The 14684-nt window shown below is 35.0% G+C and overlaps 1 protein-coding gene across 3 annotated transcripts in view; it reads right to left on the bottom strand.

The window, feature by feature from the left end:
• Positions 1–6154: 6154 nt before the first annotated feature.
• The window catches only part of LOC132554617 (protein FAM167B-like), a 48458-nt gene continuing 39928 nt past the window's right edge, over positions 6155–14684 (bottom strand). For 2 of the 3 annotated variants that reach the window (XM_060218937.1, XM_060218938.1), the window contains 2 exons: positions 7587–8127; positions 6155–6942 (listed from right to left, as the gene is read on the bottom strand). In XM_060218937.1, the coding sequence (XP_060074920.1) occupies positions 6691–6942; positions 7587–8072 (738 nt within the window). In that variant the 5' untranslated portion in view covers positions 8073–8127 and the 3' untranslated portion in view covers positions 6155–6690. Of the gene's footprint in view, positions 6943–7586; positions 8128–12708; positions 12728–14684 lie in introns of those variants that run through there. The other variant, XM_060218939.1, reaches the window with a different exon arrangement.

Here is a 14684-nt window from a genome sequence, read left to right as displayed (position 1 = left end):
CTAAAAACATGAAAACCACAACAAATTCATCCCGAAACACCTGGTAAAATCAAGATTGTGTGATAACAAAACAAATATTTGCAATCGAACATTGGATTTTTTTTTTCTGTTGGCCTGTCTGAAGGGGAGTAACTCTAATAGGCATACCATATTTAGATAATTACACCTGCAATTTACAGAATACTTCGTCTTGTGAGTAATAGTAACTATTTTTTATTTTAAAAAGAATAAGAAAGTAGGTATCCAGGTGGTTGTGTTGACATTTTCTATATGGCTAATTCAATAATAATTGTACATTTAGGATAAATATGATACGATAAATTACAGCAATGTTACGTCACAATACGAGAGCAACGTCACAATACGAGAGTGTATCACAAGTGTTCTACTGCGTTTTTATAGGTTAAGATACAGTTAATTGTTCACATATATATGTTTCAGTCTCAAGAATCATTAAAGTAATATATTTATGACAATTGATATATGATACATGTATATTAAGAAACAAACTTGTCATTTATCTGTATAGATGGTGGCTCCGACACACTGAAACATACTGAGAATTTGTGTTTGTAATATCGTCCGCTGAAAGGCCAAAATGACGTAATAGTGGACTTAAAACCCTTTAACTAAATAAATATATGTTTTTAATTAAGTGATATTTAAAAAAAAATACATAAAGCATACATATACTGATTATAAAATGCTATACAATGTTCGTATTATGTCTGTTTCGGTCTGCATGGATATGAAGTATGGTTCCGACACCAAGATTGAAGATATACTGGTGTTCAGAGAATCATTTCACACAGAACGAATACATAATTAAAAAAACCCATGAAAATCAACACACTGATATAGTCGTTTTGACCGGACAGTCATACAGTATAATTGAATTATGATATTCAGTTATGTCATAAACACCTTTATCTGTAACGTAAACAACACAGGCAAAAATCCTGTCCACTGTGAATTATAGGATCAGATAGATTGATCAGATAAAACTATATGTAGATATTTGATATATCGAAAATTATATTGCAAAAATAAAATGGAATTGTGAAAACATGCGAGACAGAGACAGTATGATTGAAAATCATTGCAGTTATGTGACTGACCTGTATTATCTTTATCATACAATGACACGGATAAAACTATCCCATCAATGATTTTATACCAATAAATATTTCGTCCAAATATATCGATGAAACCATATTATGTCCAAGAGCTATAATACTCATTTTTTATTATTTATGTATAAACACATTTATGCCGAAGACTCCGAAACGAAATCATAGAAAAAATGATAGAAAGAAGAAGACGAAGACGAAGAATAAGAAGAAGAAATTGCTTTCCTATTTCATATTATATTAATGAAACTTAGATCAAACTTCTATTTTCGTTAATGTTGAAAATTTTGCAATATCTGATAAGAGTGTTTCCCTTGAAATGCAAACCTAAGTCGAAAAATTCTCACGAATATTTCAAAGATACACTAAATGTTGAAAATTTCTATTTCTTTTTGTTTAAAAATATACTTTTGCTCATAACAGAGTGATTTAAACCGAATACAGGAAGTAGTACAAATACGGCCGAATAATGAGCATTAAACAATAGTAATTTATATACATAACCGGACAGAAAATTGATCGTGTATCACACTGACGAAAACAAACAGCCCTCGTGCTAAAGTCGTCTTCCCTATCACAAGATGACTTATATAAACATATCGCAGCCTCCCAAAACACATGTTGTCAACATACCGCGAGACCGTCCTTAAATTATTCTACATTATTGTTGATAGGACCTGAACCAACCTTCCTGTCTATTTCATCCCCGATACTCCAGGGATTACGATCGTTCAGAGGTCTCATAACGGCATAATGTAATGACTTTGCAGTTGTAATTTTCAAAAGAAGCGTATCTGCCTCTGTTTGGTTATTTTTCCCCTCCTGAAAGCAGCAAATTTCTTCTCTTGTGCTTTCAATTTTGCCATGAAATGTTCCAGGGGTGCAGTGAGTGAAAGTGATTATACCCAATAGAGTACCAGGGGTGGTTCAAGGGATGTAGTGAGTAAAAGTGATTGTATTGTGTTGATTCACAAAAGTACTACTGTATGATTATTTGCAACTTATACAGGATAGAGGAGGACTTTCCGAGGAAACACATTCACTGATCTGATGTTCTAAGTTTGCTAACTGTACTTCCAATGTGATAAGCTAATGTTACTTTCTGGCAATAACAATGAACTTTACTCTAATGGAGCTGTACCGATCACTCTTTGGAAAATGACATTGTTAACGCTGTGATTTGAATTATTATGTCCCAGTCTTAAAGAAACCAATGCAATTGTCTTACACAAAAAGATTATTAGGAATAAAAGAAAGATCTACACGGAGACTCCTGAATAGGTACCAGTGTAATAAAACCAGGCGTTCCGCAAGGGTAAACGAATGAACGACACCAGTCATGTAAACCCTGTCCTGCAACTGGCACTGCCGTTGTCAGAACACACATGCCCCATATATTTTTGCGGTATTCGGCAGTGACGGAAAACAGCTGTGTTTTAGCACGTGCGGTAATTCGACAGAATTCCTTTCTGAATTTACTTTACATTTACATTTAATGATATAAATTACTGATGAAAAAAAGTGATTAATATGTTGTAATGAATCAGTTTATTTACGAAAATTCATAAAATCGCTGCCATAACCGTTGAATTTTGGAACTACATTTCTACGCGGAGCAATTATTCTAGCGTACGTCATTAGGCAAATTTCAGCGTAATGTCAACGACTGGTAAACAAAGCTTGAGCAACAAAAATACCGAAGATTTGATGGCCTGATTTTCAATCAATATTCAGGATACATGGCCAGTGCCTTTTTTTTTTCTTTCTTCACCCTCGCAAAAATACAGCTTATTTTTTAAGACACTGGCCATGTATTCTCAATTTTCAAACAAACTTTAACCTTATTCTGTGGTATGTTGATTGGTGCTGACGTTTTGGGTCATAACGTACAAACCTTGTTTCCGTCTTTACATGAATCTAAGTGAGAGGATAACTGGATATTTCCCCGTGATATGATTGAATAGTTCATGTGATAGGAAATGACCTGCTTGTCACAGAGTCCCACAAGGATCAACTGAACCTGAAGACTGTAAATGGATAGATACATTACGTCAATTATATGTACAAAAAGCCATTTGGATAAATATGTCAAAATCATTAAAGGCACAAAATAACGTCAGCCCATTAAATCATAACTTTTTCTGTAATCATTTGAGAGATTTCTGAACATGTCCCTGTGTCGTTGGTGATGGAACAGGGGAGCATTACTACTTCTTGAAACGTACTGAAGTCCATTTACAAGTTTGAGTAAAATTTCGACATCGGCTTATTGATTGTATAAAACACACACAAGTGAATAGTACATTTTAGTAATTTAGAATTAGATACAGTAGAGTCAAACAATGCATTAATCTGTCACACAGCTGTTTCGTTCTTCTAGGACTCGTCAGTGATGCTACATCACACAGCTGTTTCGTTCTTCTAGGACTCGTCAGTGATGCTACATCATACAGCTGTTTCGTTCTTCTAGGACTCGTCAGTGATGCTACATCACACAGCTGTTTCGTTCTTATAGGACTCGTCAGTGATGCTACATCACACAGCTGTTTCGTTCTTCTAGGACTCGTCAGTGATGCTACATCTTACAGCTGTTTCGTTCTTCTAGGACTCGTCAGTGATGCTACATCACACAGCTGTTTCGTTCTTCTAGGACTCGTCAGTGATGTTACATCATGCAGCTGTTTCGTCCTTTTAGGAATCGTCAGTGATGATAAAGGCCTAGATTGTGAAGCATAGGAGGCGACTGTCCACCAGCAGTGTCTACCACTATTCGAATGAATTAAAACCATTAACCATTACCATTTTTTATCTGAAGATGGAAGCCATAACTGTTGAAAACAAAAATTTGATTTGGTTTAGAATACATATATTTGATTAAAGTAGCCTTTGATTTGTGATGAAGATGGGGATACACCATGTGTTTGTTATGTTCGCCTTGATATACCTGTGTTGTACGGATATGCTAGGTCTGTTGCCTAATCCTTTTATGCTTTGTTGAAACATTTCATTTATGTAATGTTATTGGTTAACGAGACGACAAAGCCTTTAATGCATCAGCCGCGTATCTCCATCTTTTCCTTCAACGAAACCACCATGGACAGTTTTCCACCGAACTGCATGACAAAAGGGATAATTTCGATGTGCCTATTGTGAGTTTCCTGTTCTATAGTTGGTAGCACCAGGCTTCACTTTAATATTTACAATTGGTTAAACGTTCCCGAGCTTGTTTCCAATGTCATGGTTTTAACGTAGGAAGGTTTCAAGAGATGCAGGTTGATAAAGAAGCCTAATATGATGATTAGGAGATATTATGTTTATTTGTGCAATATAAAGTTGGAAGTGTTAATGTTTTTTAGTCTGTCTGGCATTTCCGTTGTTGTAAAAAATATTCTTAATTGAGAACGTGAAATTACTTTAATGATTCGTCCATCCATCCGTAAGCAATTTTTGTTATCCCTATTTCTCAAATTCCACATGGAGGTTCCCCTTAGTCCTTAGCTGTGCCCTTCTGACTTTGGATCTAATTTAAAAAGATTGACTTACAGACAGACATAGTACTTCCAATTGGTCCCTTGTCGTACCTTTTTTGTTTTAGTCTGATGAAAAAACAAAATGGCTGAATGGCAGCCATCTTTGATTTTGACAATGAAATTTTATTGTCACCATCTCTTGATAAGTGCTGGATTGGCTCAAATTTCATTTAAAGGTTCCGATTACCCCCCAGTTGTGGCCTTTAGATTTTGGAACTGTTCAGAAAAATGAAGGACATGCGGCAATATTGTATTTTGACTATGAAAGTCTGTTATCGTTGTCTCCAAATTTCATTTATACTCCCTAGTTGCGACCTTTTAATTTTGGGACTGATCCGAAAAACAAAATGGCCGATCGGGAAACCATATGGGATTTGACAGTTAAACATTATTGTCGTTGCATTTTGTATTTCTTTTGAGGAATTTTCAAATGTCATACATCTAAAAGCACAAACAGAGGAAAGGAAGAAAAAGAAAGAAAGAAAATAATAATAATAAAAAAAAATAAACACTTAAAGAACAAATATATGCCACGCAATGACGGGCGCCAAGATCTATCTCGGATCTGGCTCTTTTGAAATATCTTATCGACAAGAACATAAGGGTTCTTGTGTCTTTATAAGCTGTCCTCTTTGTTTGTTGTTACCTTTGTGTTATAATCAGTACTTTTAACACACGAAACACATGGTTTAAAGGTTAAGGGTTTTTTTTTCGAAAAGAATATACTCTAAGGTATTTTTTCTCTCGCTTTAAAGTTTTTACCTAACGCTTAACGAAGGTGCGAAACGAAACATTGTTTTCTGTTGGTTTCATTTCAATTGTGTCTTCTTTTCGAGATTTTAATCTATTCAGGAAAGTGAAAAAAACACACACACACACACAGAAACTCTTCAAAAGAACCGCCAGTGGTGTACTTTTATCATTGTTGTTCGGTAAGCTTTTCAGGTTACTTTTCCACAAATTCAGTCTTTAGTTTGCGACATTTTGGAACATTGATTTTTTCAGTTTTGTTAATTTTCCATCTTTCTTTTTTCTTTAATGATAGTGACGAGCATGTACCAGAAATATCCTACCTATAAAATGACGGTATAAATGTATCGTTATTTGATATTGAATCACTTTGTGCACGTCTGTCATACAGCCGAAGTGAAATAGTGACATGATCTTCTGCCCTGAAATTGAAACATTCTTATCTACGATTTATTTTGTCGGATATTTAAAAATAAAACCTCACTCATTGCTCATTGTACAGATATGTCGTGATGGTGTATAGATTAGGCTGTCTGGATTATTTTGTCTAAGCGATTTGTTGCTGTAGAACGTGAGTTCGAGGACCGGACAGGGCACGAGTCAAAATTTGTCTACTTCGTTGATTATGTAACAATGTTCAAAATATGCACATTTATTCATTTTAACACAATTTCAGAAAAGGTTTGCGCTGGTCACATATATACAGACAGTGAACAGTGTTTGGAATCAGAAGTTAAGAATGTACACATTTGAATCATACAATTTATTTATAGAACATTCGCACTGTAACTGCTAGAAATCGAACCACAGACCTGTAGTGTTCGCTTACAGGGAAATCAACTATCATGCAATACAATATTCACAATCAAGTACCATCCTTGTGCTATTTTTATATCGTCATGAATAATTCTCCATTTGGTCTTATATTAAATACATTCGGTATGTTATTGCTTCATCGATGTAAGATAAAGCTTTCTTGCCTTGTGTACACATTCTCCCACCCTGTCGAAGACGATGATGAAGTTAAGAATTGAACACAGAGACTGTTAAAATGGCGATCTGCTGTTAAGAAAAAATGACCAGAGAATGATTCTGATGAATTCTCCATTGTGCTGTTAGAAGCTAGACTCTCGGCGCATTGAGGTGCGCCTCGACTTCTAGAATGTATAAATATTACATGTTTTCCGTCGGCAGATTTCATCATGATTTCAATACACAAGTTCTATGTTAATTACTGATTCAGAAACCACTCACAACCAATAACAATGAGAAACAGAATATCAAAATATTGAAAATCTTCGTGCGGATAAATTCATTGGAGTCACTCCCAAATGTTTGAAAGGGTTTTCCAGAACGTCTGAGGGGCTGTCTGATATATCTCGTATTTCTTGAATGTCCTCCATATCGAGTTTCACCTCCTCCAGCATATCTTTGTGTGCATCACAACTCCTCTGGAGTTTGAGTTGATGAATATCGTGACGTAACGAAAGCAGCGTCCTTGCCAACGCTTGGTCCTGTGAACGCATCTCCTCCTAAAATCAACATTAAATTATATATTGTTATATGTATAGTATTTGCTTTTATAAAATGGTACAATATGACATATTACGCAGCTGGAAATTTGGTGCCATAATATATCACAGACTTTCTAAAATTGTAGTATGATGTCACGCTAGAAGAAGAAGAAGAAGAAGAAGAAGAAGAAGAAGAAGAAGAAGAAGAAGAAGAAGAAGAAGAAGAAGAAGAAGAAGAAGAAGAAGAAGAAGAAAGAAAGAAAGAAGAAGAAGAAGAAGAAGAAGAAGAAAGAAAGAAAGAAAGAAGAAGGAGAAGAAGAAGAAGAAGAAGAAAGAAGAAGAAGAAGAAGAAGAAGAAGAAAGAAAGAAAGAAAGAAAGAAAGAAAATGTTGAAAATTTTGCAATATCTGATAAGAGTTGTTTCCCTTCCTATACAAACGTAAGTCGAAAAATTCTCGCCGATATTTGAAAAATGTACTAAAAGTTGAAAGTTTCTATTTCGCTTTTGTTTCTTTGTTTTATTCCTTCGGTTTTGTTGTTTTCTTTTATTAAAAGGGATAATAAAAATATACATTTGCTCATAACAGAGTGATTTAAACGAAATACAGGAAGTAGTACAATTACGACCGAACAATGCGCATTAAACATACATAAACACCTACCAGCTCTGTTCTCAGCCATTCCAGGGCTTCATTTATCCGTTCTTTCCGTTCATCCGTTAACTTATCGTTGTCGTTTCCATTTTCGTCGGAATCTAATTTAAGATCCGGCTTGGATCGTCTACGAGGCCGATCTAAATATTTCTCTCTCCATTCTATATAACTAGCTCTTCTTGTACCTAGTCGTAATCTTGTTGCTGTTAATTTCAAACGTCCGAGATCAGAATCACTATTTGCTGGTGAAGAACTATTTGACGCACTTTCATTTCCGTTATCGTCCACTACGTCACATCCGGTTACTGTGATCAGAGGTGCCTCTACGAGCGATGAACTGCTACAGTTTTTTCTACTTTCGTTGTTATTATCATCGTTGTTTTCAGATATACTGTCTAACGATGGACGATGATAGTCTCTCATTTTGTAGTTGTGGAATTCCTGATCATCCTGAAACAGGACTGTCTGATGAAGCATTTGCATCTGTATTTTCATGTGTGTCCGTCCGTCGTCCTTGTTATCTGCCACGGAAAGATTCTGGTTACCTGATCTGAAAACACAAAGATAACGGATGTAATAATTCTATTTTGTATGTTTTGTATATTACCACAAAAAATATGGTTTGTACTGGGATAACCTCCGTCTCGACGGCGTAACGACCTTATTTTATCACATTTGAAAGGTCAGCCATATTTATCTAAACGTCTTATATCTGACGTCTTTATATGTACACATAAACTTCGAAAATCCAAGACTCTTTTTTTTTGGTTTTGTTTACCAGTGCAAAGTGTCTTAAGAAACATCTAATCCTTTACAAGATACTGGTCATGTAGATTCTATTTTTCTGAATAATTACTTCCGAAACGTCCTCATTTTACGTTTAGAATGTCTTTTCCTTACGATGTGTGTTAGGCATTTTAATGGTGTCATTTTATTTCTTTTCCCTCGTAAATACTTGTGAAGGGTTTTGTCTTTGTTATACTTGGTTTAACGTCCTCGCAACATCAGGACGGATGTCATGAATGACACTAACAACAACAACAACAACAACAACAACAACAACAACAACAACAACAACAACAACAACAACAACAACAACAACAATAGCAGCAACAGCAACAGCAGCAGCAGCAGCAACAAGATACACTTGAAAATAAGAGAGGAAAAGTGAAAAAGTCTGTTAAAAGAAAATAGAATTTTAAAAATCATGATTCGTAGTTCTGTTAACGACAAGATAAACAGCCATGCTTCGACTCGTCATTCCATTACACTGACGTAAAGACAAGATTTGAACGAACGTGACCATGGCCGCAGGCCAGAAATCAAAGCCATGCTTTTCTTATCCCGTCCAAAAAGAACACGTGCTAAGATTTGAGCTTGAGGGACAAGTCCTACTGGACAATAATGGTCATCCGTGGTCGAATTATCTGTTGTTACAGTCGATCAAACTGGTCAGGGGTGATAAACCCATTCTGATCTATTGGTTCGATACGTTATCAACATGATGTAGATCTGTTATGAAACGTATCGCCCCGTGGTTCCTAGCACTTCTCACGTCTGAACAACAACACGTATAATTCTGAGCTATACTATGCGATAGGACACTTCATAGTTTGAAATATTCATGTCCTCTTGTTTGTGTGGACGTACAATGTACACATCCCAAACTCCCCTACCAACACAAAATCAAAATATCACAAAAGGTCATCGTTGCTTTTTACAAAAGCTTTAAAATGTCTTGTTTAATGAGGAAAAGAGAAAAAAGGAAGTTTAAACTGTGTTCCTTTTCCGATGCAACTAACCTAGTTTATAGTTTACCTTCATTAACCCGGATTATATTAAAATGCTACTAAATCGGTTCATAATTAACCTTTACTGACACGGTTTATTTTCAACCAACACTAACCAGGTTTAAATTGAAGTAACTCTAACCAGGTTAATATTTATCTTACACTATCTCGGTTTATTTTTAACCAACACCTAACCGGTTTTTGTATTCTATTTCCAGCATAACGCTCACTGGTGATATTCGAAGAAAGAGACTCACATCTCACATCCTAAGTCACTTATACAATTTCTCTAAATTTCACAAGGAAAATGGATTAAGGGTGATTACAGTCATTTGTCGTAAATTCATACCTGTCCTTGAACTTACAGTAGCCTTGGACTAAATGTAACGCGGAGCAAACACCAGGTAGTTTCATTATAACTCCGGGGAGTCGGCTTCTTCACAAGCCTATTGTTGATGGTTAAAACTGAAACTCATGGGTTGAACTTTTAAATTTGTACAGTTCAAAACAAACAGACCAGTAAATATGAAATAAAATTAGAAAATTATTTACTGCGTTCTGTAAGGACCACGACTTAAAAACAGGGCTGATCATAGTCAACAAAAGGCTTAACAAAAGGGGTTTTCAGAAGAGGTCAAAAGCAAAGGGATTTATTAACCATTACTGGCAGGTACAATACGTTTTACAGCGTATTTCACCCTTCGTGACCTTAAATATAGAATGAAAATGAAATAATAAAGAGGATAACCAGCCACCAACTCCCCCCGCCCCCATCTATTTCTCATACTCGGACAACTGATAGATTGAACGTCGATCGCCGCCATCGATGTGTGTCCACCACCGAGTCGCCAGTTCCCTGTCCGATGTATACAGATGTCTTGAGTACGCCTGTATACTGTTAAGTTTGTGTTATGACTCAAACTTTCGTCTTATATCAAAAGACTGAAGCGAAATGAATATATTTACTAATTCCTTATTTCTTTTTGATACCTCGTATGACCATGGCTGTTGCAAAGACGTTAAATCTCCTTTTAATTAATGATTCACGACTTTATTTCATTCACAAATAGGCGTAAAAACTGGAATCCCTCGAATATGATAGTCTTTAATTTACTTATTCTTCTTGCGCAACTTCCTGCTAATTCGGAAAATTTTAATAAGGAATGTTAATCAATGGGTTCTAATCATCATAACTGTTGATAGACCGATTTAGTAACGTATAACCTTTCCGGTCGCACAACCAGAAATGTTTGTTTTCGTAATTCATTGTTTGCGCAGAAAAGAAAATCAATTTTTAAGACATTGATTATGTGTTCGCACTACATAAAGCGGAAAACGAATTGTAAATTCACTGAATTTCGTGGGGAGTTATTTTAGTTGATTTCTATGACATTCTTAATTCTCGAATTCATGTCCACGAACTGTGAATGTAAGTATATGTAGATTTGCTGACTTAGTTATCCAAGTGTGCATGAAATTAGTATGTTTCGGGAAACCATGAAAATTGCACCACTTAAAATAGATATTGCTTTACAGTAACGTGGAAAACTACATATGGAGGCACTTAAACAATAGTAAATGTATCCTGGTGAAGGATATTACTCTAATTTTGGTATATGCACGAACACTTCCGGTAATCTCTGGCCACGATAATATTTCCGCTGGTTAATAATACTAACTACAGTTATAATTTTGACGACGTTTCAGGAAGTTTGACTCTATGAGAAACTTCAATGGTCCAAATGTCTTCTGATTTAAAGGAAACTATATTATATTATATTATATTATATTATATTATATTATATTATAGCATATTATAGCATATTATATTATATTAAGTAATAAAGACAGTACAGACAAGTGAATTGTCAAATTTTCGAGGCAGTCTGCCCTTTTATCACGACACAAATATTACATAAATTACATCACATAAATTGAACATAAAACAAATACAAAATAATTAACTAAACTCGAGAACAGTGGGGCAGATTAAGGTAAAAATTTGACAATTCACTTGTCCGTACTGTCGTTATTACCTTCATTGATCATACATCTATCCCAGTAATACGCATCCAACGAACATTTGTTTGTTAGGAACCAGTATCAATATTGGACCATACCGTCGATATTACTAGATTCTAGAAAGTTGCCATGTGAGAATTAACCCAAGGGAGGACACTTCCTAATCCCGACAAACCAGCCAATAGACCGCAACTACGATTGTGGTATGTCAATGACTCTTAGGGACGTGTTTCACACCCATTCATTCAAAGCATACATTTGAATCGGATCCTGTTACTACCAGGTCTGTAGGTGTTGAAGAATCACTCGTGGGTATCTAAAGAAATGATTGCATTTAAACAACACTTAACACCCTTTCTTCTCAGACACAGTACTATGATAGACTTACTCCAATAAGTGTTTTTTAAATGTACTTGTACAACAACTTAAGTCCTTTATACTTGAGACTCAGGAAAATACAAGCGTTTCGTCCATTGGGGCAATAATAGTGCCAAACCTCTCAAGAAAAATAGAAAACACAAACTCGTGTACTTCATTGTTATCACAGAACAGCTTGATTTAAAATATTCAGATCAGAATTGGAAAATGTATACAAAAGATAGAGAAGGTGAATTAGTATATATACTATAACCCTGTATTCAATTCCCTTAACAATGCAACACTTCCGAGTTTAAACCTGTCACTGTATCGTTTTGTAAAAAATATACAAAAACGAATAACACGTTTCAATGAAAAATTAGATAGAGGCAAATGTTAAATCAAACTGTATCCCACGGCTGTTTTGTCCTAAGACGCGTCAGTGATGCTAAGGGTCTAAATTTAGAACTAGACACAGTAGTGTGAAATAATGAATTACACATAGAGGTAGGCTGTTAGTATTGTCAGAATAGCAGAAAACTTGGGATATTTTCTCTCATTTCAATTCATTCTATTCTCTAACACCTAATTAACTCTTCCTCATTTTTATTCTACGTCTGCCAGAGTGGAGAGGAAAATGAGTCCCGTCCCTGAATCGGAGACAGGTGGGTCTATATGAAAATGGAAGTATCTGCACACTAACCAGATAGTGTGCTGTTGTGTCCAATTTTTTTTCGCAAATAATCTTTTACTTCGTAAAACAGAAAAAAATACTCGAGTGTTTCTTTCCCCTCAAAATGTTCTAAGCAATGATTATCGCATCTCCTTAATTTCACAATTAGTGTCAAACAGCACTAGCAATGCTACAAAAAATGAACTGCATACTAAATACTATGTCAATAGTTTTGTGCAGATTTGGTACAGAAGGAACTATACTGGATGTTCATTTCCAAGGTACTCACCGATAGAGAAGTTAGTGCTCCCGGCCAAAATGTTTCCTCTGAAGTATCACAAAGTCATATCTGTGTCACTTGTGTATCTATTGAACAATTGACTTGGGAACCGCTTTTAACTCGAAGCTAAGTCTACATGTCATATTTTGATACATTTTTATACTCGACCATACCTTCTGATCTTTCCGTTTTAATCTGTACCTATCTCTGGCAGGTTAATTAAGCTGTCAGTTTTATGAAATTAATTATCATTAGTATATGGGAAAATTGTACTTTATATGAAATGATTTTACATCTTCATGTCAAAGTTTAGTCGAAGAGCTATTTTGAAATCAAACATTAGAATGTATCATACTAATTAACATAGATATGTAATTACTGAGACAGGTCAAGATGAGATTTACATAAAGATATACATATCAGTTGACAATTCTGCGGTGGTGAGAACAGTGATTGTTTATTTTTAGCTCTGGACAAACCAATTAATAGCAAATATAAATGAAAAAAGACATTGATGGCGGTCATCAAATATTCACAACAAGACTTCCGTATATATCGTATGAAACATACATCAAATATCTGCTGTTTATACCATATGTATACACATATACTTAGATCTCTCGGAAAACGCCGTACCACGTAGATATCAATATATCTTTTACATAACAGCAAAATTAATTTTATTTATATACGTGTTTATCGAAAGAAAAACACCCAATTTAGTTATAAACTTAAGAAGTATAATTCTAAACACTTCAGAATTTGGGGTTTACTTTCTGTATATTCTCTCTCTATTGTTTAATTTTGTCCTCATTTCTGTATATACATGTATATACATTTGTATGTAACTAAACAAAACCTTTGGCACTATTTATTAAATTAATATAGTCGAACTTCGTTATCTCGAACTCGGCGGGATCATAGGACAACCTCGAGATAACCGACTATTCGATTTATGTGAGTTCAAATGTTTTGTTTAAAGTTAGGTAGGGACCGACGAAATACGGAATAAAACGAGGTCTTCGAGTTATACGAGTTCGAGAAAACGAGACTCGGCTGTATCTTGATATTCTCTCTTTCTATTTCGTTTCATTCCATCCACATTAGCCTTTATATTGATTCTTTCCAAAGTAGTAGAGGTAATCGATTTTGTTGTCTGATCTAGACATACCGAAGTCTTTAAGTATTGGTTCTTGACGTCTTCAGTTTAACTCTAAGCTTTACATAGATGACAAGGGAGTGAACTTAAGCCGTTGACCTAAGCGACCTCAGATGAAGATCCGAGGGGCGTGGATGGACGATTCATATTCGTCGCGATTCGTATTTCTCCTGAAGTTGAAAAAAAAACACTCACCACCACCCACCACTACACACATATCATTCCAATGGATCTGGATCGCTGCATGTTGCTCGGTGGAGTACCGTATCATTTGATAATTAAATATTGACTCTTTGACGAAGGAGAAGAAAAAGAATAGCATTATTCATGTTACTTGGTGTGTTTTTATAAGCTTGTATTATAATGTCTGATAAACTAGTAATCAATGATAACACACGTATGTTGATGGTCTTAGATAAAATTAATTGGACAACCCTGTCGTAGACAAGGACTCGTTAAAATGACAAAAACTAATAATTATCCCTAGTATTAATTAGTACCAAGTATTATTTCGTTACGTCATGTTGTTAATTGAAATATTAATGTCTTAAGGTTGTATAGTATATGTGATAAATCATATTTCCACTTTAGACCTTGAGAATGAAGTGACGGAATTCACTCTGCCTGCTCGAGGAAAAGGAATTTTGGCATCTAAGTCGCATTAATATGGGTAAAAAATACTCCGATGAAACAATCAATACCATGTTACTTCTGAAAGGATCAACAACTAGCTTAAAATAAATAAATACAGAAAAATTGCCTATCAAAAATTTAAATCATATTACCCCATTCATAACAACTTCCGGTTTACGATATAGATTTACAA

Source organism: Ylistrum balloti, unplaced genomic scaffold (genome assembly GCF_031769215.1).
Source record: "Ylistrum balloti isolate Yb309-2 unplaced genomic scaffold, AGI_CSIRO_Ybal_v1 Utg370418, whole genome shotgun sequence".
Taxonomy (NCBI): Eukaryota; Metazoa; Mollusca; class Bivalvia; order Pectinida; family Pectinidae; genus Ylistrum; species Ylistrum balloti.
Note: the sequence above shows the minus strand (reverse complement) of the source record. Positions and strands in the feature narration are given on the sequence as shown.